Source organism: Mus musculus, chromosome 13, assembly GCF_000001635.26.
Source record: "Mus musculus strain C57BL/6J chromosome 13, GRCm38.p6 C57BL/6J".
NCBI lineage: Eukaryota > Metazoa > Chordata > Mammalia > Rodentia > Muridae > Mus > Mus musculus.
The window spans coordinates 94,977,515-95,004,299 of record NC_000079.6 but is presented as its reverse complement, the minus strand read 5'-3'; the positions used below and the strand labels follow the sequence as shown (position 1 = coordinate 95,004,299).

Here is a 26,785-nt window from a genome sequence, read left to right as displayed (position 1 = left end):
GTGTGCTTCAGGAGTCTACCTTGCCTGGCCTCCGGGCTTCTGCGTGAGCCCTTTATTCTGTCTACTGATGACTGACAATCTATTGTGTGGATACACACATGTGTTTATCCATTCACTAGCTGGTGGGTACTTTAGTTTATTTCTCCTTTTTAGCTACTATGAATGCTGGTGTTCTGACATTCACTATATACATATGTGTGGGTAGGTTTCCATTTGGTGTGGAATTATACACAGGCGGGTTATTGTTTAACAATTTACCAGATTGCCAAACCTTTTGAAGGTCACTGTAATAGTATTTTACAAGTCCACTAGCAATGCATAAGCTACAGTATGAATTTTCCATATATTTATTAGCACTCAAGCCCTGTCCTTTCGACAGGCCACCACTTACTAGTGGTACTACTATGTATGAAATGGTAGCCCACCGTGGGTTTGATTCTCTCTCTAATGATGATGAACGTCTTCTCATGCATTTACTGCCCATTTACATATCTTTTGGGAGAAACTTTCTTTCAAATTCTTCTTTTTTTAAAGATTTATTTTATGTATGTAAGTGCACTGTAGCTGTCTTCAGACACACCAGAAGACAGCATCGGATCCCATTACAGATGTTTGTGAGCCACCATGTGGTTGTCTGGAATTGAACTCAGGACACCTCTGGAAGAGCAGCCAGTGCTCTTAACCACTGAGCCATCTTTCCAGCCCCTCAAATTTCATCTTAATTATGCCTCTTGGCTTTTTATGAATAGTTCTTTGCATATTTTGAATATATACTTGAGAAATGATTTATGTATATTTCCCTTAGCCTTTGGATTCTATTTTCTTTTTCTTTTCCCAAAACCACAGCTTCCCAACCTTCATACTGGAGTGGAGATACTTGAAGTATCAGAAGGGAGAACTTCACAGGAGCTTCTGATACTTCAAGTATCTCCACTCCAGTATGAAGGTTGGGTTTTCCTTTCTAGGTAGTAACTATACAGTCTACACATTTTTTTCTAAGTATATATTTCCAAACTAGGAAAAGGTTAAAAAATATGGAATGAAGTATATACATTTTTGAAGGAAAATCATTACACATGATTGTGTGTGTGTGTGTGTGTGTGTGTGTGTGTGTGTGTGTAAAAATACTATTTTGCTTTGTAAGATGTAAGGGGGCTTTTGCTAAAGAAGTCACGTACCCGAGGTCAGGCTATGGAAATGTACTCTGAGCTAGTCGTCTTAGTTTTGCATGAGATAGTTCTGATACAATCACCAATTCTCAACACTCAATAGTTTGACATTAGGTAATATGTTTTTCTAAACAATTTCTACAGGTTTTATACAACATGCCATGGTGTGCCCACACATATTCTGTATATACAGCTTAAGTGTTATTGTGAAAACCTTTAAGATTCTGTTACTCAAATGTTATAAATAACCGATGTTGCCCATGAGCCTGTTTTCTGACTCCCTCTGCAACTGACTCGGTACTGTGAGGCCTGAGTGTCCCCATCCTTGCCCTCAGAGTCAGACTCCGCATCTAGGTCCTCATCACTATCTTCCTTCCGTCTGCGGCTTCTTCTATAGTTAGAACCTTCATTTTCAGCATTTTCTGAAGTTTCTGGTTCTTCAATAAATGGAATAACGATCTCTTCTATCTTTCCACATTTTGCACAAACTTCAAGTTCACAGGCACATGGCCTGCACATTATGTGGTAAGAGTCCTTTATTGTCTTTTTGTAAACATTTAACACATCTCTTAGGCTTTGACGGTGGTTTGTATTGGCTGTATTGTACACACCATTCGAGAAGTTCTTTGCAGCACTGACATACTCCATCATCAAGTTCTGCATTCATCTTCTTGGTCTGGCCACTCTTAGCAGACTTGTCATTTTTGAAGGTGAACGTCTTCTGGTGCTTCTGAGGCCAGGACTGAGTCACCTTGCCTTTCTGGGAACTCGCTACCAAATCACAAGCATGGTAAGTCGGTGCAGCCTTTAAGTTTCAGGCTAGATTGTATTTTCAATCTGTCAGTAGTATTCTTTGAAGAACAAAAGTTTTCATTTAATTAGGCCCAACTAATCCCTTTTTACCAAATAAATTTATTCACTTTTATATGTATATGTTCAGATGGATTCCCCCCCCCCCCCCCACAGGGCCGCACTACACTGCCCAGGCTAATCTTGAACTCATGGATTCAAATGATTCTTCTAGCTCAGCCTCCCATAGCAGGAAGTCCGGATATGAACACCACACCTGGCAGGCCTCATTTTTTTTTTTTTTAAAGACTATTCTTTTTCCCACTGAAAGGTGTTGGCTCCCTTGTAAACTGACTGTGTATGTGTAAGACTTTATTTCTGGACCTTAAGTCCTATCCTACCAATCTGTTTCTACATCAGTATGCCAGTGTCCCACTGCAGTGATACCGTATCAGTAAGGAAGCTTTGGAATCAGGAACTGTCTCACATCTTTATGCTTTCTTTCTAGAACGGTGATGGCTACTCTGGATCCTTTACAAGTTTCAGGTTAGTCTGTTCCTTTCTGAAACAAAAAACCAGCTTTAATTTTATGATAGATTTTATGTTCCATCTGTAGGTCATTTTGAGTAGTGTTTAAATCTTAGTATTCCATGTAACCCATGATCATATGATAATTTTTCAGTTAACAACTTTTTCTAGACTTATTTATCTGTGTGCGCATCTTGCCTGCAAGCACGCCTGCACACCGTGTGCTTGCTTCCCACCCACAGGAGCCTTGGATTCCCTGGAGCTGCAAACGATTGCGAGTCGGCATGTGGGTGCTGGGAATTGAACCCGAGTCCTCTGCAAGAATAACAGGTGCTCTTACCCGCTGAGCCAGCTCCTCCAGCCCCTAGTTTTTAAATTCATTTACTTATTCTTAAAATTCATTGAACAATGTTTTAAAGATTTTAAGGTATAAATCACCTACTTAAAAAAAAGACTTATTTCTAAGTATTTTATTCTTTTGGATGTAACTGTGAATAGAATTTTCTCAATTTGATTTTAGAAAATTACAATTGACTTTTGTATTACCAATCATGTCACCTGGAACCTTGCTAAGTTAATTTATTAGCCTTAAAAGTTTTGTGTGGTTTATGATTTCCTACATATTAAGGTCATGTCATGCATAAATAGAGAAAGTTTAGTTCTTCTTTTTCATTAAAAAAAAAAAATGAAACAATCACTCATTTCCTTTCTAGTGTTTGATTTTGCTGCCCAGATCCTCCAGTGCAAGCTAAACAGATGCATGCTGGGAGCAAAGATTCCTATTTCATTCCTGACCGTATGGAGGACGGTCTGGTGCCTTCAATATTTGGTCACTGGATTTTCATCTATGAGTGTAAAATATCTGCATGTGGAGTGTATGCTGGAGTTGGTTAGACGCGTTCTCTGCCTCTGCTGAGATGGTCATATGGTTCCTGTCCTGGACTCTGGTCACTGACTGACTTTCAGATGTTCTACTAAAGTTGCATTCCTGGGGTACCCCCCCCATCCCTTGGCTGTGCCGTATCAGCCTTTCTCTATGCTGCTGGCTGTAGTTTGCTAATATGTTGTTGATGGCAGTATATGGTCTTAAATACTTAACATGTTATCACCATATTCTTCAACATCTTTTCAGTCTTCTGAGATAACCTGGAATGTGCACACCCCACACATGAACACACAGCCAGCCTGACCACTGGCACACATCACAGAAAGGGACAGCAGCTGCCCCAAAGCTATGGAGAAGGCGCCTTTCACTGGTGCCTTTCCTGACTAGCTAGCACTGAAAACGGAGCTAACTCCCCAGAACACACAAAGCCATTTCTCCTGGAGGAAACACAAGGAAACAAGGCTTAGCCATGCTTGTTTCTCCCATGGGCAGCAGCGTCCCTGCCATCAAAATCCCAATCAATATCTGTTTATGAGAAGATGAAATGAATGGCGTCGACCTTAAAATGTTTTGTTTTAGAAACAAGAAACAGACATGTCCTTGTGGCCTTGGAGAAGGCAGCAGGCAAGGGACAAAGGCCGGTCTGCCTATGTTTTGGCCAAAGCATGAAAACAGAGCAGCCCCTGCTCCCACCCCGGGTCCCCTTAGCAGGGTCTGCTGTGAGCCCACCAGGCCCGGGTTCCCTTAGCAGGGTCTGCTGCAAGCCCGCCAGGCCCGACCTGCTCACTTGTCTTGCGGCAGCAACAGAGCCCTGCGGTCATTTCTAACTGAAACATTCTCACACTTCAAAAACCTTGTCTTAAACTCAAATGGCTGTAGGTGTGTGTGAAAACAATGATTTGTAAAACTTAAGGAAGTAATCTCATCTAATTTATTAAGCCATTTTGAGGACAACAACAAAAATATTCCCAAAGGAACCCAATTTGCTGGAGATTTTACCTTTACCGTAGACTGGAAGCACGTGACTCTCTGGATTTGCCGGCCGGTGTCGCAATCCCAAACTTACAGGTATGTTAAGAAATCGTGGCCAAATAGAATTTTAAAACTTTAAGTGTGAGGTAGCATTTTGAATTAAATCACAAGTATAAACAATCAGGAAATCTTTAAGGAAAATCTAAGCCAGCTGGTGTTTGCCCTGCCATAGATCTGTTATTGCAAGTCATCTCTTCAGGAGCAGGTCTACCAGCTACAGTGTCACTGTGAGGTCATTTAAAGATGCCCACCAGAATGAGTGCCCTAGAGTGCTCATCTTCATGGGTATTAGCCACCAAACCTGCTTACAGTGTCCTCGTGGGAACAGTTTACCGTAACGTGTAAATGTGTACATACATAATGTTTTACACTAAGAACTACCACCTCTCCCAACAGCCTCTGAGAGTCCAATGCAGTGCACACGCGTGATTGCATGTACACATTACAACAGTAAATGTGGGTCTCTGTGACGCCGTGTGCGCTGCCAACACGGGAACGGCCTCCTGCCACGTGGTAAGGGTTTTAGTTTGACTTGAGTAGCGCAACAATCCTTACAAACTTTTCACATAGTTTCCTATGGTGTTACATTTCATGTAAATATCTTATCATATACTGGGAAATGTAAATAATATCCATGTATGGCCAATACATTTTATATCATGTCTGATATATATATATATATATATATATACACACATATATATATATTTTTTAAATTAGTTCCATAATTTATTAATCTTATCTGATTATTTCTATTAATTCTCTGTCACTCTTCAAATATAGTTAATTATTAAAAGGGAGGTGCCTATGTATTCACCTGTTTGTGTCACACTGAACAAACTACTCAGAGAAAAGCGCTCTGGCTATGAGACAGTGCTTTCTGGCCTTAAGCTCCCAGTCCTAAGGCCACTCTGCGTTCCTTTCACTGACGTCACTATGTGAAAGCTTAGTACTGAGCAACATGGGATCTTAAGACCATTACTTGACCAAAAAACCCCCTACCACCCACATTTAACTTAAACAGCTAATTAACAGTGAAGGTCTGCGGAGAGGGGATTCAGAGTCCATCTGGATTAAACGAATGTCAAAGTTCTCGGGATTTTTAAAATAAGGATGACTCTGTAACATGAATGGCTGCGTGTGCCACCGCTGTTCACAAATAAGTGTGCCAGCGTCTCACCTCCATACTGCAGCAGCAGTTTTCACAAGTGTCTCTAACACTAGTACAGCATCCTAGAAACAGCCCTGCTTAAACAGACTCTGTACTTTAAATTCTACTCCTGCAGAAATTATAACAGAGAAAAAGGCAAGAAAAAAAGACAAGAACTTGAATGCATGAAATAAAATTTTCCCTAAAAAAGCAGCAGTAGTGGGGCTACACTGGTGTAAATCTGACCAAATCCTACATCAGCACACAGAGGGTAGCTTGTCTAAATGTTGTCTGGAGCTTGCCTGCCTTCCTTCCTTCCTTTCTTCCTTTCCTTTTTCCTTTTTCCTTTTTCCTTTCCTTTCCTTCCTTCTTTCTCTTTCTTTTTTTAAATTAGATATTTTCTTTATTTACATTTCAAATGCTATCCCGAAAGTTCCCTACACCCTCCCCGCGCCCTGCTCCCCTACCCACCCACTCCCACTTCTTGGTCCTGGCGTTCCCCTGTACTGGGGCATATAAAGTTTGCAAGACCAAGGAGCCTCTCTTCCCAATGATGGCCAACGAGGCCATCTTCTGCTACATATGCAGCTAGAGACATGAGCTCAGGGGGGTACTGGTTAGTTCATATTGTTGTTCCACCTATAGGGTTGCAGAGCCCTTCAGTCTGGAGCTTTTCTTACCTGCAGACGATTTGTCTAACACTGTTTGAGCTGATGAATTCTTTCCAAGGGGGACATAAGTCAGTCCTGGTTCAGGGAGGTCTATGAACCCATTCCTCCTCCGGGCTTATTTCTGACTTAACTCAGCTCTCAGACAGACTTGTCATAGCTGACTGCAGAGCCACGGGTATTGCAGCTACAGCGCTTGGCCATGGCCCCACAATGCATCTCCTTGTAATGATGCTGTTTTACATTCTTTTATCTATTTTATCAGAAGGTCACTGTACACAGCTTCAGGCTGCTGGCCATTTCGGCCTACTTCCATAACTGGCCTTGGGCGAGTTAATTCCTACTTCATAGGGCCATTTTTAAGGCTAAATAAGTCAACATATGTAAGACACAACAATCCTTAGCACACACGAGCACATTACAGAATATCACCATTTCTGTGGCCTTATAAACTCTAACCAGACAGTATGGGAGGCAAAGGCAAACTCACTTTAAGACTTTTATAATACGAAGTGTGAGATACTGCGCAGAGGGGACTGCACTTTTGTGCAGATCCATTTAGCAGCAACACAGGTTCTCAGGGGAGGGGCGGTTAATTGCCTTCTGTCATACACGAGGGCGAAATTGATTATTTTCCAGTCCAACTCATCCTCATTCCCCTAATGAGATGAGAGTTTTAAGCTCACGCACGTCCACCCTGCCGTTTGCCCAGCCTGACGTAACAGACTCTCTGGAAAGAGCTGCTTCTCACGGGGTTCCCCACTACAAGCCCTGACCTGTTCCTGCTGTCACCTAACACTTCAGGAAGCAACTCATAGAGACTTGGAAAAGTCACTTTGCCATCCGAATGCACAGGCCCGCACAGCTGCTGGGTCTCAGGCTAAGGATATACCGACAGTCCGGTCAGCCGAGGCTGTCAAGAGAAGCTGACTGCTGGCCTCACACGAGTCTAGGGGAGGAAACGCAATGACAGCCGTTATCTTCTGAGTGTGTCCTCTGAGTTCCAGAAGTTTTTCTCCTGTCTGAAACACAGGTAGGAATGTCAACAAACCTTTCCAACATGAAGACTCTTAAGTAACAATGAGAATAGCTTATGTAGAAAATAAACATATGCCATTTAAAATTATGTGTTTGAAATTTAAACATTTTTTAACAATCAAATAAATATAATCTAAATAAATGTTAAAAACAGCTGTGAGTAATTTTGGCTATTTTTTAGTCAGTATGCTATTTTAGGATATTTTCATCATTGATTTGAATAACCTTTCCTATGGTTTTTAGGAATCATGTCAGCTCGGCAACAGTAGCAGCAGTTTACTCTGTAGACAGAAAGCAGATGCATGTACACATGTCTAGGCTCTTGCAGCTCTGGGTGCAGTGGAAATGACAGCGCCATGCTCTGCAGGCACACTTAACCCAGCGCCTAGTCCCACTCACTCCATGTCGTCCTCCTTCAGTCTCTCCCTCACCTCCCAGGTAGAAACACACTATATATATGAATTTCAATCTTTCCAAGTCTGCAGGATTTCATGAATGTGTTAACAGTACAGCTGGCCTTCTGCATCCACCACTTATAGAAGATGGATTCAACTGATTTCATTTTTTTGTTTATTTGGAAATAGCAATATAGTTCAAGCTTGCCTCAAATTTATTATGAAGCTAAGGCTAGCCTGGATCTCTTGATCCACCTGACCTTGCCTCTAGGATTATAGGCATGTGCCATGATGACTGGCCAGATTCAACCAATCTTAGACCAAAATTACAGTGTTTTTTCATATGTATGGTGGTTTATCCTGGTCTTCAATATGCTGAAGCAGAGAGAACAAAGGTTCAGGGCCAACCTGGGCCAGACTGTCTCAACCAACCAACCAACCAGCCAGCCAGCCAACCAATCAACCAATTGAAAGAGAATGAACTGTACTGAACATGAAAAGACTTCGTCATTCCCTGCAACGTTTGCATTGTGTAAAGTATGATGTATATGATACAGATAAGTTTAAGCACAAGGGAGGATGTGAGGAGAGTCTATGCAAACATTTCACATGGGCACGTGAGCACCCAGTGTGAGGTTGAGGAGGACTGGAGCCACTTGTGGACACTTTAGTGTTAAAGGATGACTGAATCTAAGCAAGACCACAGGAAAATGAGGACCAACAGTGAGATCAAACACCCAGGATGAAGGAGCAAGGAGGGAAAAATAAAAACAGAGCAACCTGCACAACTAAAACCACCAGGAGACGCCCCAGGAAACTCCAGCAACCTTTAAATACACTTGAAAGACAGACCTCCCATTACACAGTTACACAGACTAAAGTCAAACATGAGAGAAAATTTTATTATGCTATCATACAAGGTTGAATGAAAAACTGTACCATCTTACAAAAACTAACAATTCTTTTCTGATGTCACTGCATAGTAGCTGACCACCCAAAACTCTCTGAGGCTGGAGAGATGCACGGTGGTTAAGAGTATCTGCTGCTCTTGCAGAGGACCCATGTTAGGAGACTCACTATTCCCATAACTCCAGTTCCTAGGGCCCAGAACTCTTTTAGTCTCTACAGACATACACATGCACACACGCACACATGCACACACTTAAAATATTATGAAATACTAGTCCCTGTTGTAAACGAATATCTCTAACCAACCTTCCCAACATATTAACCAATCCCACATGATAATAATAAGCCAGCATACTGAGTACCACACAGTAGTAGTGAGTGAGTTTTCAACCACAGTGCCATGTTTTCATTATAGTCCACATTTAATTGGTACTTACCTGGGCATTCCACACAACTATAATTCCATCATCGCCAGCAGATGCAAACCTGGTTTGAGAAAAGAGACCATGAAGAAAAAAATCACTAGTGACATTTAGCTGGTGAGATTTTTTAAATGTAATATTGTAATAAAATTGTTTGGGAAAATACATATTAATATTTGATGTCTTATGTAACATTATGAATTATTAAGGCTACATTAATATGTTAACTATAATGTATAGATTAAAAATTAACATGAATTTTGAGATCCACGGTCATATTACTATATTTATATCAGCTTCAATATGCTGATCAAATATTAATAAGTTGATATTACTATTTATAGCAACTAACAATCAGTTGAATTATTCCCTCTGCGTCAGGCTCAGTGCTAACATTTTTGGTTTTTGGTTTGTTGTTGTTGTTGTTGTTTTTGGAAACCAGCACAAAAAGTATTAGGTTGCAATATGGTATTTTCAAACAAAATTTGTTTCTGTTGATCATCCTTACCTACCCCACCCAGCAGCCTTTCTGCTTTTGTGCTCCGTGTGTTCTGTCCCCCACCCCCCACTTCTTTTCTCCGTTGTGTTCCCTTTCCAGCTTCATAGCCCACACTAATGCTCGCAGCCCCATGGATCAAACGTTAAAGCCTTGGATCCGTACGCATGAAGGAGAACACACAGCACTTGTGTTTCTGAGTCTGGGTCACAGCACTTGCTATAACATTTTCCAGATCCACCCACTTTCCTGGAAACTTTACAACTCCAATTTTTTTTTAACAGCTGAATCAAATTTCACTGTGTGATACAGTAGTTGATGAGTTTAGGACAGTAGATTCTGCACCCAGCAGGTGTGTTGTCTGTTTATTCTAAACTAAGATTGTCTGGTGTTTTCCATTTCTCAGCCTCTCAGGTGTGCCAGAGGGGAAGAACATAGCTGGGGTGTAATTTGGCCAGGCTATGGAACAGGAAGATTGGGCAAGAACTGAGCTCCAGGGGAAAGATAACCACAGTGGAGTGTGGGTTGGTGAGAGTGCACACACACACACACACACACACACACACACACACACACACACACACACACCAGCTAGCCACGGAAATTTTGGAGTGGAGAGTGGTCTCGGAGTTCTGGAGAGGCATAGACAGCACTTGTGGGAGAGGCTTTGGCTAGGAGAAACATGCAGTCTCAGTTCCAGGCTTTGTACCAAGCTAGGACCAGAGAGAGACCAGTGCCAATGCCTAGCCAACAATAGCGTGGATTGGTTTTATTGTTTTTTTTTTTTTTAATAATTTCACACTACAGACTTCATAGAGAGAAACACATCAAAAAACTTCTGGTGGTGTTCAGGAGTCTTCTTGTCACTTCTGCAGATTCGGGCACTGGCTGCTTCTTGTGGCTTTCGTGGAGTCAGAACGATTGGCAGAGCCTTGTGGTTTCTTCTGGATGACCTGCTGTTGCTGATTCCTGAATGGTGTTTGCCAGAGGACCAAGCTGCTGCTGCTGATTCAACTAAACTGAACAGCTGATATCCTAACAATGCAGATTGGATTTGCTCCAAAGAAATATTTCTAAATAGGCCCACATCTTCCTTTGCTCTATTAACCTTTCCTTCCCACCAACTCTAGTGGATGGTGGGCTAGAACAGATGCTAATTCATTTAAGAACCTTTTGAAAAATCTAAGCCTACCCTTGACCTTCTGAGGGTTTTTTTGTGTGTGCTGGGGACCTGAACTGTGGTCCTCGGGTTTGTGTGACAGGCACTTTACTAACTGAGACATCTTCCCAGCCCCAGGAACACTTTTAAAAATACTCACTGGCCACTTGGGTTTCATGCTTGAGAATTATCTATTTATTTCACTAGCCCGGACAGCAGTCTGGGGATGGATTGCAGCTCTTTACAGATTCTAGGTATTAGTGGCCTTCTGAAGCGCATCTGCAACGACTTTTCTTCCCTTCTGCAGCCTATCTGTTCACTTTGCCATGAGGAACTTTTTAGTTCTGTGTATTCCCGCCGGTTGGCTGTGTGGGTTTCCTGTGCATTTGGAGCCATAACCACAGAGTTCAAGCACGCCTGCATCTTAATGGATTCCATTTTCCCGTAACAATCTTACTACTTCAGCTCTCCAATTAAAGGCTGATATATGTTTTTAAATATTTCTTTGTGCAGAATGAGAGACAGGGATGCGACATTACCTTACCATGGGCTGACTCTCAGTCTTGTCAGAACAACTTGTTGAACAGGCTGTCTGTCCCTTACCCTCTGTAGACACTTTGACACTTTGGCCAAATATTACGTGGTTATACCTACATGCGTTTATTTGGGGTTCTCCATTCTGTTCCATTGGTTTACATGTCTGGTTTTATGCTCCTACAATGCTGTCTGTGCCACCATGGCTGTCATATAATTTGAGGCCAATGTATTGTGAAATCTCATTAGTGATATTTTCACTTACACCAGCAAATATTACAACAAATGTTGATAAGATATCTTGTAAATTCCATGCCAGGTATTAAGGGCCCAAAGACAAAGCACTTATAGGATTACAAAAAAAAAAAAAAAAACCCTGCTAAAATGTCAAAGAGCAGATACAGAGATGACCTTCAGTCTCCCACGGGTTAAAACTCTGTGAACACTGGATCTAGGTCAAATGCAATGAAACCAAGCTGGTAGGAAGGAACAGTCTAGGGACGGAATTGAATTTTACTATCTTCTCTGTGAAGGCATTTTTAACTCTGTTTTTAGAGTCTCCTGTGCTCATCTTGGCTCTTTCTTCATACATACTGGGTGAGGTTTTAGATTCTTGGCAGTGGTTCCATTGAAGATATTGGAAATGCAGAGACAAAGAACAGTTTGCCTCAGGCCACAAAAAGGAAGCCGCAGTAAACACCACTAGACCTGATGCCTCCTCACCCTCATCCCTCTGAATCTAGGAATATGTTCTACATTATAGAGTAAAACATTCTATACTAAGTCCTATCAAGAAAATAATTTTCAAGTTATTTTTCATCATAGTAGAAAATGATTATTTTTTCATATATATTTTTCATCATATAACAAAATCAAGCAAGCACTATTTATAAGCAGGCAACCAATAGTGCTGTACAAGAACCAAGCTGTAAGCACCCAACAGTGCTGTACAACAACCAAGCTGTAAGCTGTCGACTTGTTGTTAATAATGAAGCACACCACTCTATAATGAACACTAGTGGCCCAGGATTACATCTATGTATGTTGTCTTTATACTACTATTCCCATATAGTTGAATCTGGCTTTTTTAATAAGATGAAAAAGAAAGCCAGCTGTGAACTATGCATCTCTGCTCACAGTTAACAACCATTAATAAATGATGTCCACTAATAGTTCTATCATTTTTCAGTCTGTGCTACTTCCCTCCAGGATCAGCAGTGGATTCCTTACAGTCTCCATTCAGTCAGTACAGTGGGTCATAAGAGATCATCATTAAGAGAGGAGTCAAGGACTAAGACTGAGATGGAGATGACTGTCCAATCGGAAGATCTCTTCCAGTAGATCTCTCCGACATGAGACACAGATTCTCCCTTCTGTCTCCTGAGCCCTTCCTCAAGGCTCCATGCTGATTAAACACCCAGGTTTAATCAGCTTCAGCCTCCTGCTGTCTTCATAGGCTTAGGGAATCCCACAGTCGGTTCTCACGTCAAACCCTCATCAGATCTCCCGCATGATCAAATATAGTCAGGCAGACTCTAAGACTCCTAACTTAACGAGCTAGAAGTACACAATAGTTCATGTCAACACCATCTACACTGTTTATGTTCATTTCAAAATGTGAGCAATTTGCACACTCTGGTGAGTAATGGAAAGCAGTCATCCAAGCCCACCACATATACTAGCAGAACTAACAGAGCTCAGTAGTTTAGAAATTAGCCTATCAAGTCATGAGGGAAACGTAGAGGGGCTGGGTGTGATCAAATCACACTGTATACATGTATAAAACTTTCAAAGGACAAATTTTTCCAAAGAACAAATTAAGAAAAAAACCTTTCAAAACTTCATTTTTCTATGTTTAATGACGTGTTCTCCAAACCCAAATACTCAATACCACTACCTTGAGTATCAATGGTAATTGCTGGAAGTGAATCCTTAGCAGCTTGGTTTGGGGCCTATTGATTGCTTTGTATTTATACAGAGAGAGCAGTGAGGGCGGGACTCAAAACCTTAAGTTTTCTTTGGTATAAAACATCAATTTCTATTGATTCTCCAAACCCTTATAATTGTTTTTCTCCCGGTCAGAAAGCCTGCAGGTTTAAAATGCTTTTTTTTTTCCTAACCTTGATTTTTAACTTCTCATTATTGTTTTATCGCGTTTGAATCTCACAAAGAGAAATGAGTTCACCACGAGAGATGACTGAATGGCTGAGAGCTTAGAAATGAGATAAGAAGCACTTTGCCCCCAACTGGAATTTAATCAGTAGCAAACAAAGTTAATTCTAAACAACACTCAGCACTAATGCATGAAGTCATGGTCGGTTTTTATTGCTCAGAGGACAACTGCTAGCTTTGTTGATCACTCAGCCTCTCAGCTCTGAACGCTGAAAAGGTGTGGCCTTGTTGGAGGAGGTGTGTCACTGCTGGCAGGCTTAGAGGTTTCAAAAGCCCACACCACTTAGCTCTCTCTGCCTCAAGCCTCCAGATCAAGGTGTAAGCTCTTACGTTCTAGCTCCATGGCTGCGTCCCGGCTGCCATGCTCCCTGCCATGATTAGGAACTCTACCCTCTGAAACTGTAATTCCTCAATAAAGTCTTTCTCCCATACATTGACTTAATCATGGTGTCTTAGCACAGTAATAAAAATGTAAGTAAGACTAGTACTATATTTAATAGTCTTTTACTTATTTTATTTTATGTGCATTGTGTTTTGTCTGCATTCATGTCTGAGTGAAGGTATCAGATCCCCTGGAACTGGAGTTACAGACAGTTGTGAACTACTATGTAGGTGCTGAGAACTGAGCCCAGGTCCTCTGGAAGAAAAGCCAGTGCTCTTAACCACTGGACTATCTCTCCAGCCCCGTATCTATCAATCTTTATCAAACAATGCTTCCTACTCTGACAGATCTCTGGTAGCGCTAGAGATGTGCTTGTTATATCTTTCTATTATTACTTAATAGATCAAGGACGCAGAAATTCATTAATTTATACAGGACTTGAAGAACACATAGAATATACAATGTAGCAACAGCAAGATATATTGTCATCTCAAGTTTTTGAGAAATATTCCCCAAGAAAGACTGTGTTACAAATTGTCTTAGGGTTTCTTTGCTGTGAAGAGACACCATAACCAAAGCAATTCCTATAAAGGCATGCATTTAGTTTGGGCTGGCTTACAGTGTCAGAGGTTTAGTCCATTAGGGTCATGGTGGGAAGTATTGCAGTGTCCAGGCAAACATGGAGCGTTCTCTATCTTCATCCAACAGCAGCAGGAGACTGTGTTCCACACTGGGCAGACCTTTGAGTCTTTGACCTCAAAGCATAACCCACACTTCCTCCAACAAGGCCACACCTACTCTTACAAGACCATACCTACCACCTAATAGTACCACTTCCCATGGGCACACACACACACACACACACACACACACACGAGTCTATGGGGGCCAATCCTATTCAAACCACCACAACTGATACAAGTCAGTATCAAAATGATAGCTAGAAAATGTCCCCAAATATTTAAAATTTTCAAAACAATTCTAAATTATACAAATTGGTAGAATTTGTGAAGGCTTTTCTCTAAGTGGAAATGAATGTGCAATGTCCTTGTGGTGACCTTGATTTTCCCTGCCTTCTAGAGTTCATAGGTTCTTAAGCTTTACTTTGCAGAGTCTGCCTTGCCTCTTTCAGCTCTAAGACAGTGTTCTATCAGCCTCTACTGGTCTAGAGGACAGAAGTGGGAAAGCATAAATGCCTCAAGTTTATTGCTCAACCCAGTTTTGTGGAGGGGGCGCTATTTTTAAAGCCTTCTATAGTTTTCACATGTTTTTCATTCATGTATGATGTCATTCAATGTATGACGACCCCCCGCTCCCACTCCCTCCTCCCCTCCCCCTCCCCCTCTCCCTGGCTTCAATGTCTGCAGACACAGCAGTCCCAGCTAAATTCCTTGGCACCTCACGCTATTAACTGATTTTGTTCCCTTAGCTACTCCTATGAGAACCAGTTAGTCTAGAATTCCAGTGCATTTGATAGATTGTCAAATCCCTGAAACTGTGGAGATTCCCCAAATATGCAGACCCTTGGCCAGGAGTTGTTCTCAGCTGTGTCTCTCTCAGCGAAGTGAAGATCAAGGAAAACACTAGATCCACAAGCATCGCAGTCTAGTTCTGTAAGCAAACCAAGCTCAGCATCCTGCTCGTCCCTCAAGTCCTTCTTATACTCCCTCCCTCCACGGGTCTTGCCTCAGCATGTGCGTCTGTCTCAGCCGACATCACTCTGCCAATCAGCCTAATTCTTTTTTTTTTTTTTTTATGGTGCATTTCTCTTCATGAAGTCCTGACAAATGGAGCTTAACTACGCAGTGTAAGGCAGACCAAGACATGCAAGTTGTTAGCAAAGAATCCTTCATCATGTGTCCTTTCACATGCAGAACATCCTCTCTCCTGTGTCCTTCCTGAGTCTGCCTTGGTCTTTCACCTGTGTTCACTTCAGGAAAAACACTCCTTCATGTGTTTGCCCCAGCAAAACACCATCTAACCCAACTGACTTTCCAAAGAACCCTTAAGTTTCCACTGCAATATACTTGTTACATAAGCAAACATTTAAGTGCTGTAGAGCTCTGTGTATTATAATCTTTAATGCTAATAATGCAACCTTACTTTTTATTGTAGCATTACTAATGTATCACTATATGGCCACAATAAAAACATGTTTCTAATTAAAACTAGATTCCTACTACACAAAAATAGTTCCTCTTATTTCTCACACATTCTCATCTAGTTCTTACATATACCTGTGAGGTTTCTGTAATTTGAAACCAAATTTCTTTGTGTGCTTTGGCTTTACTTGTTTTGAATTATTTCCTTTATTTTTTGAGATTATATCACTTCCCAGTTCTTTTTCCTTCCTCCAAACCCTCCCAAATATAGCTCCTTGCTGTCTTTCAAATTCATAACCTCTTTTTTCATTGGTTATTGTTTTATGTGTGTGCATGTGCATGTATATATGCATGTATAATGTATATATTAATTTATATTCCTAAATACATAAATATGACTTGTTCAGTCTGTGTAATATCCTATAGGGATCTGTAGGGATGTCTCCATGGTTGACCACTTGGTACTGGATAACCAATTGGTGTGCTCTTCCCTGGGGAACTAACACACACACTCTCACACACTCACTCTCTCTCTCTCTCTTTCTCTCTCTCTCTCTCTCTCTCTCTCTCTCTCTCTCTCTCTGCATTCTTTATTTGCCTTCAAACCAAGTTTACAAAAGTACTCTTTGAGTCAGGCATGGTGGCACATCTCTGTACCTCAGAAGTGTAAGCAAAAGGTTGACAAGTTTGAAGTCACTGTTTGAGTTCAAAGCTAGCCTGAGCTACATATCGAGACTATCTCAAAACAAAACAAGGGCTGTGAATGTGGCTCAGTGGTAGAATGCTTGCTTAGAACTTAGAAGGCCCAAGTTCAGTATTCTCAGGACCACTAAAACAATTTTTAAATAGTCTTTGAGATGACATAGTTAAATGACTAATGAAAATTGCCCGTAAGGAAAAACAAGTTTACCGGAGTGAGGCAGAAGCAGCTTAATAAGGAACTGTAGCAGACCTAGAATGTTCCACCCTCTCCTATGCTGATTTTAAAAAGTAAATTTGTTATAAGGGAGCAGGCCTGTGTAGTCTGTGTATACACACCTTACTCTGAAACCAGGGATCAGCAGAAAATTGTTCCTGTCCTTCAGGAGCTCATAGCGCAGCACTAGACACTCCACCACAGGATCTTGCCTGAGACCCACAGAGAAGTCTCAGTGTCAAGGGAGGAAAAGACTCCCTCTAACACCTCCACTTTGACCATCTCAGAAAACATACTTATTCTTGCCAACTGCATGCTAAAGGTACAGCAGAGCTCTACAAAGACTGAACAAAACAAAGTGGTTCACAAATAAGGTCTGTGTCCACTACCTAAATGTCCATTTGATAGTCATTGCTCATGTGACACCATTTCAAGTAAGCCAAGTCCTGCAAATCAAAAAAGGACATAGCCAAAGCGGAATCCCTAAGCCTAAGGGTGAATCTTCCCATGTTCAGCATCTGTATAACTGTAAGGGGTGGGAAGACCAAGATAACAGTTGTGGAAATATAGAAACCAGTTGTTGGCTAAAGCTCTTTCTAAAGTATGGGAAATAGAAGGAAGCTGAATGCATGCATCTACAACACCTAGGAAACAAAGCTAAAAATCACATAATTCATATTTCCAAGTGGTGTGCGTATGCTGGAACTACTTGAGGGGCTCACATAGACAGGCACCTGTAGGAGACTGAGACAGGGACGTCAGCACACTTCCCAGGGGCAGAGGGTGGAGACTGAGACAGGAAGGTCAGCACACTTCCCAGGGGCAGAGGGAAGATGTCACTGATGTTTCACTAGCTTTACCTGAACATAGACTACTTTTTCCTTGATTATGGAAAATGAATTCTATGGGCTAGAAAAAATAGCTTAATGGTAAAGCACTTGTCTCACATGTGCAAGGCCCTAAGTTTGAGCCCTAGAACACACACACACACACACACACCACATATGCACATACACATCATATACATACAACCCACATGTATACAAAAATGTTGATGATTCTGGAACAAAAATACCTTTTCTATTGGCATTTTTATTTCTTCTGTATCAAATATAGCTCTGATACTTTCTGTTATGGCAAATTTAAATGCATAAAAAGGTGAGGAAGCCATGTAATAAGAACGCCATGTATACCTCTCCTGTGTAGTAACTGTCAGTGCCAACACTTTCATCTGTACCCATGCTGCAAGGAGGCTGCAGCCTGTTCTAAAACAAATCAGAGCCAGTGTGGTGTTCCATCAGAAAATTGCAGGGCACAGGCTGCTGCTGCCCCAGCGTGGGATGCTCCACGTGGGGGGGCGTGGGACAATGTGGGGTGTTGTGGGGTGCCGTGGGGCAATGTGGGGTGACTTGGGGTGTAACATGAGGTGATGTGGGGTATTGTGGGTGATGTGGGGTGACGTGAGGTGCTGTGAGGCAATGTGGGGAGTGACATGGGGTGATATAGGGAGTGTGAAAGAATACTGTCCACTGTCAGTTTTGTGCAGCAACCTGGTTCTCACCCCAAGGCCAAGGCTGAGCCTCCAGGAAGAGCAACTAGGCGATGTGAGGGAGGTTGTGGGAAGCAGGCTTCTGTCTAAGAAAACTAAGGAAGTTCCTGCCTTCATGGTTTCACCTTGGCTTGAATTTTTTAAGGCATATGTTAAATGCTCAATTTACAAGATAACCTGTCTCATCACAAATGTTTCAGAAGCTGATCTGCAGTCACTCTGTTGCTCTCAAGGATTCTAACAGCAGCACCTTAACCAATCGTCTGCAGTCATTTTTCCTTCTGAGCACTGAGTAGGGCAGAATTGGTGAGAGCAACTGCTAAGCTCAGTGCGCACTGCTTAATTCATTGCACATGATTCTTACCCCACAGCTGTGCTTTATAGATAGTGAAAAACTGACATCATTGCTACTTTGCTCTCAACGTGGTGCTGCGATATAGAAATCGCTCCTCATTCCCTACTGGCACGATAGCAACTAGAATCAGAATTCCCTCAATGAATTGCAGTTTCACTGGCTACTTAAATGCAGGATGTCTGCTTTCTTCCTTTGTCCTTGAAGCCAACCTGACAGCTCACTACATAGTAAGAACACTAGACCCAATCGTTTGTCCAACTGAATAGACTGACTTTCAAAAAAAAAAAAAATTGAAAGCCAGCCTTCACTGTGTGACATCTCTCTGAAGCAGGAAACAAACTTTGTTTTAATCTTTGCACCCCTGCCAAGAAAATAAATAGGAGTAGCACCCCCACCACAACACTTCAGTGCCTGACACCCCTAAAGGTGCTCCAATATCATGCCTAAGGAGTGCTTCCTCCTAATGTTTGCACGTACACAGTCCCCTGACTGTCTGTCTCCAAGTGTTTTAAGTCTGTTATTAGAAGCAGGATTCTGATAAGAACCACGTATTACAACTGTTGCACTGACTTCTAAAGTTTCTCTTATTCATTACATTTGTTCTTCATGTTTTCCCTACAATAAGTCTTCCATCATGTAGTGTTCTGAAGAGTCTGCATTTTGCCGGCTACCTTCCTGTTATCATTTAACATGAACCTCTATCTCATATGTTCAGTAGACCAACAGACATCTCTAAATCTAAAGATGTCACAAGATTCCAGTTGGGCTTTTTACTAAGGTTCCCCTCAGAGACAATCTGTATACTCCATCATGAAATATGACTGAAAACTATATATGTTTTCAAAACCAAGGAAGTCCTTTTGTACACGATGTGACAACCATCAATAATCATTAGATAAAGTATTTCTTTTGAGGGGGCTCATAGTATATAATCCCCAAGTATGCCTAACATAATTATTCGTAGCAGAAGGTAATTGAAAGAAAAAAAAAAAAAACAAGAAAGATAACAAGAGTCTACCCACGTCCATCCCTCTAGAACCAGCACAAACCATCCCTGAGGAGAGTTAAAATTTACCACTGGGGACGAGCTGGCATTGGAAACCCATGCATGCAGAGTCTACTTACTACCTCTACCCAGCCATTACTTCCCCCAGGGTCTTGTTGCAGGAAATAATAAAAAATGCAATTCACACTACACTGGCAGGCCCCATTGGGCTGGCCAGCCAGGCACTGGTGGGCATGGCCAACCTGTTCTCATCTCATGGAGACTCTCTGACTCAGAGCTCCAAAATCTCTCCACCCTGCTCGCTAAGTTCCCACAGGCGGGTCGCTACCACGCCAACCCCATGCTTCAAAATTCCCACGGCCTTTTGGGGTGCACTTCTTGCAAACCCATGCTTTGCCGCCATACCATTCTCTCTGGAACCCAGCTGAGCTGCTGTGTGAAGGGAAGCATCACACACACTTAGTTCAGAATCAAGGGTAACTCAATCGCTGGGTGCAACAACTAACATCCACATTATAAGCCACACTAAGTTAAATCCTCCAAAAGGATCCAATAGGATCTGCCACTTGAACCAGGGTCTCCGCTATCTACATCTTCGCCTCTTGCTGTCCTGTCCCAAAGCCCGTATCTCTCCGGCCCCTTCTCTTCCTCTCTCTGACCTACTTGCCCAGCGATTGGTTTCTTTATTCATTAGAAGGGTCACATGAAGTCCTGAGCATTTGACTCACTACTGGTCCCAGGCAGCCCCTCCTGGGGAAGCTGAATTAGCATAAAAAACCAACAGCACCAGGGCCAGCCACAACACTTCCCCCTTTCGGTCCAAATAAAAGACTCTTATCTCAGATATTAATTGAGCACAACTATTACCAATTTGAAATTTATAAAGTATAAGACAGACTTAACACCCAGTCCATCATTTTTGTCAATAAACTAGAATGCTATCATCTATCCTAACTTAAAAGACTTATAAATTCATATGTTATGAGCTGATTTAGCTTACAGACTATCTGAAAACTATGTTCTCAACTATGTTCTCGCAATGCTAAATAGCCTGGGTTGGCTATGAGACTGTAAGTCGTCTTTCAACCCCGTAGGGAAATCCAAGAATGACCAACGTTATCAACACAAGAAACCCCAAGCCCATTGCTCTGCTTTGCAGCTCTACACACCGGTGCTCTCCCCTTACGATGCTCGATAAGCCGAAGCTCTCAGCACTCTTCAGTTGCTTCATGAAGAACTTGATGTTCTCTCACTAAGATGCTGCATTAGGGGTGCTGGGGAAATGGCTGAGCAGTTAAGAACACTGACTGCTCTTACAGAGGACCAAGGTTCGATTCCCAGCACTTACCCACACAGTGGTTCACAACTGTCATAATTCAATTCCAGGGGATCTGATGGCCTCTTCTGGCCTCTCTGGTGTCCAGCATGCAAGTAGTGCATAGACATACATGCCAGCCATATACAGAAAATAAAAATGAATCTGAGGTTCTCTCACGCCCACCACATCACACACAATGCTCTAGTAGCATGAGTTTCAAGAGTTTCAATCCGTGTCCTATGCTTATTCTCCTCTGGGAGCACAATGCACACAATGCAGGTCTGTTTCTCTTGTTTATCAGTTTAACCTGTGACAGGTACAGAAAAAGCTTTCTTCTCATCCCCTACACATCAGAGGTTACAAAATCGTGATATTCCAAGTGTGCTACTCCTCCTAGCTTGAACTCTTATCACAAAGGGTTTCCCCTTAGATTATTAGGTACTGAGACCTAAGACAGTTTAAATAAGAAAAGTAATATAGGTCTTGATTTGGATCCTTTATAAATTTTCAAAACTATGTTACTTGGTTCCTTAGCATTATGCAAAGGCAAGCAGTGAGTTCTTTTTAAGTCATTAGGGACAGGTGGATTTAGATGTGTGTGCGATGCTGCACCTCACAGCAGCTACTTCCTTCTCCACACTCAAACTGTTAGGTGGGCTTGTGAACTCTAGTTTAAAGATATGGAGGCAATCATTTTCAAATAAGTAAGAGTTTTTTTTTAGCTGAGGAGGAGTGATTTTTACCTAGAAATTATACAACTTTATTGTTAAAATGTAGAATTTAAAGCTGAAACGTGATTATACCAATTCTGTATTTATCCCCAAGATAAATGATGCTACTGCACCAAGCAGCTATGACCATCCTGGTCCTGTCCCAAAAGCAAATTTACAAGTCACTTGAGAATCTTGGGCTAGAACAAGGTTGGTTTTGTTTTATTGGCATTAGACGGATTTTAGCAAAATCTATTACAATAAGTCAGAATGCCAGGCTGGAAGAGACAGCTTTAAAACCTCAATACAAAGTCTGTTCATAATTGTTTGGCTACTGAAACTTGTTTTGAAAGGGGTTCTGCTTACAGCTTTTTCCAGGTATAGCGTCTTGAAAAGCTGCAAAGGCCACGTGAACGTGCTTATGCAATTTACAAATTAAGCTGCGTAACATACACTATTAGAGGTAGATCAGGTCCAAAAAAATAACCTCCCAGACTTCAAGAGGGGACAGGCTGCCCAGCTCTGAGGAACGTGTTGTCCAACTCTCTCCAGCTGTGGACTTCAGGCCCATTTTAAACTCAAACTCAAACTAGTTCTAAGTTTCTGGGTACCAAGCAAGATGTTAGATAGAATTAGGGGCCTGCTCCACATGGGTGGCTCTCAGCAAAAGACCATCAAGGGACAGGATACAAATCCTGGCTGCTTCCATCTGGAGAATGTTTCCAACAGGCAATCCTTATTCCAGAACTGCCCGTGGTGCAGGCAGAAACCAGGTCTCACCAGCATCCAGCTCACCTGTCCTATCTTGCTTTGTCCTTTATTCTCACTAATGATGTGCACACTTAGCACTATTGTAGTGTTTCTACGGGAACCCTAGAACGAAGACAGTCGGCCTCTTTAATTTTACTGCGTTATCTATGCTTTTCAGGACAAATTTAAAATTATTTTTCTGAGACAGGGTGCTATCCCAGAGACTAGAGCTCTGTACATAGTCCAGGCTGGCTTCAAACTTGTGATCCCCCTGCCTCGACCTGTCTACTGCTAGAATTATAGGCACATACCACTTTCCTCGGCTCTCTGAAGCCATTTTGGGGGTTGATCCTTATACTCTGAACATAGTAAATGAGAAGGCATATTCTTAGTTTAAAAATTCCTTCTTAAAGGCAGAGCATGCTTTTCATTCTCGGAAGCTGTCAAACAATAGTGTCTTTAAAAGTCAGCTTCCCCAGCCCCTGGAAGCAGCTTTCTCTGCGGTCTGGTGCTTCATGGGTCATCTGATCCTCTTCCAGTCATGATCACCATCCTATATAACCTTGTCTGTTTCCTGGAGGAGCAAGGGCTGGTCAATGATCAGCAGAGCCGGCTGGTCTGCGATGGTGCTATGGACGCGGTTTAGTTTAATGTGTCAAGGCTGGAGCAGTGAATGAGACTGGAGCCCAGCCCATGTTCTGGAAGACTCTTGCTGAGGCTTAGCCTTCTTCACTCATCTCCCAATCGATCTGACCCTACCTTCATGTTCAAAAAGGACCAAGGAGGAGGAGAAAAGGCAGTCGTCTGTTAGGTTATATACAGGATTTATTTGGTATCTTCAAAAACCAATCGAGAAAATTTTCCACTCACTGATTTTAGCTGAGCCGCCAAGAAAACAAGAAAATCCTTCTGCAAAATTTTCAATCAGATGATATTATCTAAAGACGTGAAGCGTGAAGCCTAGATTACAATAGCTGACCAACCAGAAGGCAATGCCTACAAAAACTACAAAGAAATAAATAAAGAGTATAACATACAAAATTTGCTTTAAAATGGGGTAGGTATTTTCTGGAATTTAAGAATGTATTAATAATGTGCTAATATAACAAAGATAATTCTATTAAAAATGAAAACATCCCATCAATATGGGCAAACATTATGTATTACCTTCGAGAAAACGCCTTCTGAGGGATGGGCACATAGCCCAGCAGGCACAATGCTTGTCTGGAATGCTCAAACCCTGGGTTCACTCTCCAGTTCCAGAGAGAGAAGTCATCAACTTTAACAGCAAATCACTGAGATTTAATTGTCTTCCTAATATTATAACTAACAGGTTTTCCATATATTTGTTAAATCTTAATTTTGGGGAATGACTTTGTTACAGAATTAAATTCAGTTAAAGAACATAGAAATTCAATATTCTGCAGGTCTGTGCCTGAGCTTTCTTTTTAACTCCACGTACATCTTGATACAATGATGACTTGACTAGAAAGAATTCAAAGTCATTTGTGAGGTTTTATCACTACTATATGCTAATGAGAAATGTCAGGCTTCTTGTCCACCATAGGCACTGAAATTCACTGTGGCACACAGCAAGTACAGCCATAAATCGCCCCTCCTCCTACAGTCACCACTTATAGTAGGACCACTTATAGTTGTGCACACATGGAGGGGGGCCCGGTGGGTCTCTGTCACCTCTTACTCCATTTGATCAGTGGAACAGCAGCAAACATGACACAAGCAGAGACATCCAAGTGTCAAGCTCTGGGATTTGTCCCATGGTATCACAACTGCACATCATGGTGAGAGCACTGTGGGGGTGGAGGGGGGAAGGGGCCACCTCACCTCACCCAGGCTGCCACCCTGCCCCCAATCTCCCCTCACCCAGACCACCATGCTGTCCCCAATCTTCCCTTACCCAGACCACCACCCTGCCCCCAATCTCACCTCACCCAGCAACATACTAGGATTAAATATGACACATGAAACCTTATGTTACCTAGAATACCTACCTTTGCAGAAATGCTACGTCCCACTGAAACGGTCATTTAAAAAGATAAATATTAAACTTTTAAGGATTTAGTGAGAACAAATGTTAACCAAAGGCCTGAAGCTTATAAGGGTTACACATACATGCTGTGACTCGGTTGTCTTCCAGCACAATGAGAAAACAGTGTAATCTGGCTAGTAACAAGTGGAGACATGGTGGGTAAGTATTTTATTGGTCTTGATCCTAAGTTCCTAGAAAAAGGGTACCTCTGAACCCCTGACATTTCCTTAGTAACAGCAGTGTTTGAAGTGAGGGGGATGCTGTGAAGAACTCTGTTTATCTTGGAAATATGTCCTAGCTGCACGTGGGTCAGAAATAAACTATACATAATAAACAAGAACGCCCCAGCCAACAGACATCAAGAGCAGGAAACTTAAAGGTCATCACAGCTGTAGTCACTCATGAGCTCGGGGGGGAAAAAAAAAATGCAGCACAGTCAAGCGAGGAACTGGCAGGGACTGCAGAGCCACCTCAGGGGGGGGCTACAGCTCCTGTGCACCATGTGACAACCACCTGCCGACACAGGCCCCGTGTTAAGTCACTGTGCTAAGTACTGGGAGTAATGCTAATAAAATAGTAAGAACAAAGCCCCCACTCAGGGCCTTTGAGGTCAGATTAGGAAGTCACACCATCAGTGCTGTGACAGCAGCTAATCTGCCTAGGGATAAGCTAAGTGCCCTCAGACCTCACCACCTTTGTCCCTGCTCGCACACATGCTAGCCAGGTACCGGAGAATAATATGTAAGCTTTAAAGAGGTATATCAACGACAGAAATTCAGATTAAAGCCTTACTTTACTTTCTACTCAAAACAGCATATTCTAGCGGGTATCTAATATTAAATTAAACTCCATACATATTTGATTCTCAGATTTGACAGCTACAACTCAATCTTAAAGTCATTTGCTTCTTCTAAGGTAGTAAGAATATTTCTAAAACCTCATGACAATTTTTTCCAAAACATCAAAGAAAAAAAAAAGCAAACAAATGTAATTGTCAAGACAACCAGACTCTGACAAGGTGACATGGATTTCAAAGGATTTAAACATGTTACCATCAGGGTTCAAAGTCCATTCCAACTGAATATTAAATGCTACAATTTTCAGTTGGTTATATTTCAGGATTCTGAAAGTTTTTACAAAAGATAATTTAAGTTTGAAGTTGTTTTAAACATAAAATGCTCTAAATCGTCTTTGTCAGCATTGACCACTGGGCAGAGTAAGCCTCTTACCTGAAGTCATCGAGCCTCACCAGGAAGCGGACAATGTCGCGATGAGCCTCCAGTACCAGCAGTTCAGTATAGGGGTTCTGACCTTGGTCCTCTCCTATTGTCTGCAAAGCAGCTTTCTTGTAATGAAAAAAAAAAAAACCCACAAAACACAAAACATAAGCATAAAATGATTTTAACTGCACAGTATCCATGCAAGAACAAAAGCTTTTAGAAGCCACAAGATATTATGTTCTAATGCTAATACATACCAGTTCTACATGGAAGTATTTCTCTTATCAAAACCTTTGGTGTTTTCAAACCACAATAAACTTGTAAAGAGTAAACTTTATTTTGTTGAGTCTCAATAAACCCGACTTTAAAACTACTGGGCCAATCAACTCAACTGTTGTTTCTCAATCAAAGTTTGTTAGGACCAAGGAGCTAGCTCAGCAGGTAAAGGCACTTGTCACTAAGTCTGATGACCTGAGCTCCGTCCCGGGGACCCTCATGATGGAAGGAAAGGAACTGACCCCTACAAGCTATCATGTACATTCTCTCTCACACACATTCACATACTCTCTCACACATACACGCATACTTACACACATGCAAACACAATGCTTTCAGACAGACATATGCAAACACAGATGCATACACTCAAACATTCAACATGTGCACTCCCACACAGAAACACACGCATAAACACACATAAACACACACACACACACGCTTTGTTAGAAACAAAGCTGCAGACTAAATGAATCAAATACAGACAAACGCAGCCCACTGCAAGCACTCAGATGTCTGCTTTAATGATTAAATGTAGTAGTGAAAGCAGACTCATGTGTCCTCTGGGCGACAAGACTGGGGGACAGGTCCTGCATGCAGAGTCCTCCAGAAGGCAGCACAGCAGCCTGTGCTAACGACACACACCTCGTAACTTAACTCTACAGGGGAAGTCTCAATTGGCCCCCTTTCTGGAGGCAAATTCAGTACAATTTCACCATAAGAAGCTTTGTTCTTAACCAAGGTTTCTTAAGTCTGACAAGCGAGTTTGGACTACGTTAAGTTTCTGTTCCTGAGACCTCTCCT

At 41.9% G+C, this 26,785-nt stretch overlaps 1 protein-coding gene and 1 long non-coding RNA gene across 4 annotated transcripts in view; both read right to left on the bottom strand.

The window, feature by feature from the left end:
• Wdr41 (WD repeat domain 41) overlaps nt 1-26,785 on the bottom strand; it is a 46,988-nt gene that overhangs the window by 19,017 nt on the left and 1,186 nt on the right. Inside the window, exons 2-6 of one of the 3 annotated variants that reach the window (NM_172590.3) lie at nt 25,715-25,830; nt 9,002-9,050; nt 7,115-7,244; nt 4,786-4,788; nt 4,372-4,433 (exon numbers count right to left, since the gene is read on the bottom strand). In NM_172590.3, coding sequence (NP_766178.2) covers nt 4,372-4,433; nt 4,786-4,788; nt 7,115-7,244; nt 9,002-9,050; nt 25,715-25,830 — 360 coding nt within the window. Of the gene's footprint in view, nt 1-1,780; nt 2,102-4,371; nt 4,435-4,785; nt 4,789-7,112; nt 7,245-9,001; nt 9,051-25,714; nt 25,831-26,785 lie in introns of those variants that run through there. The other 2 variants (XM_017315491.2, XM_006517584.3) reach the window with 2 other exon arrangements.
• Gm41024 lies at nt 21,887-25,703 on the bottom strand. Its single transcript, XR_873814.1, has 2 exons — nt 23,306-25,703; nt 21,887-23,194 (listed from the first exon to the last, which is right to left on the bottom strand). It is a non-coding gene; the product is annotated as a predicted gene, 41024 (long non-coding RNA).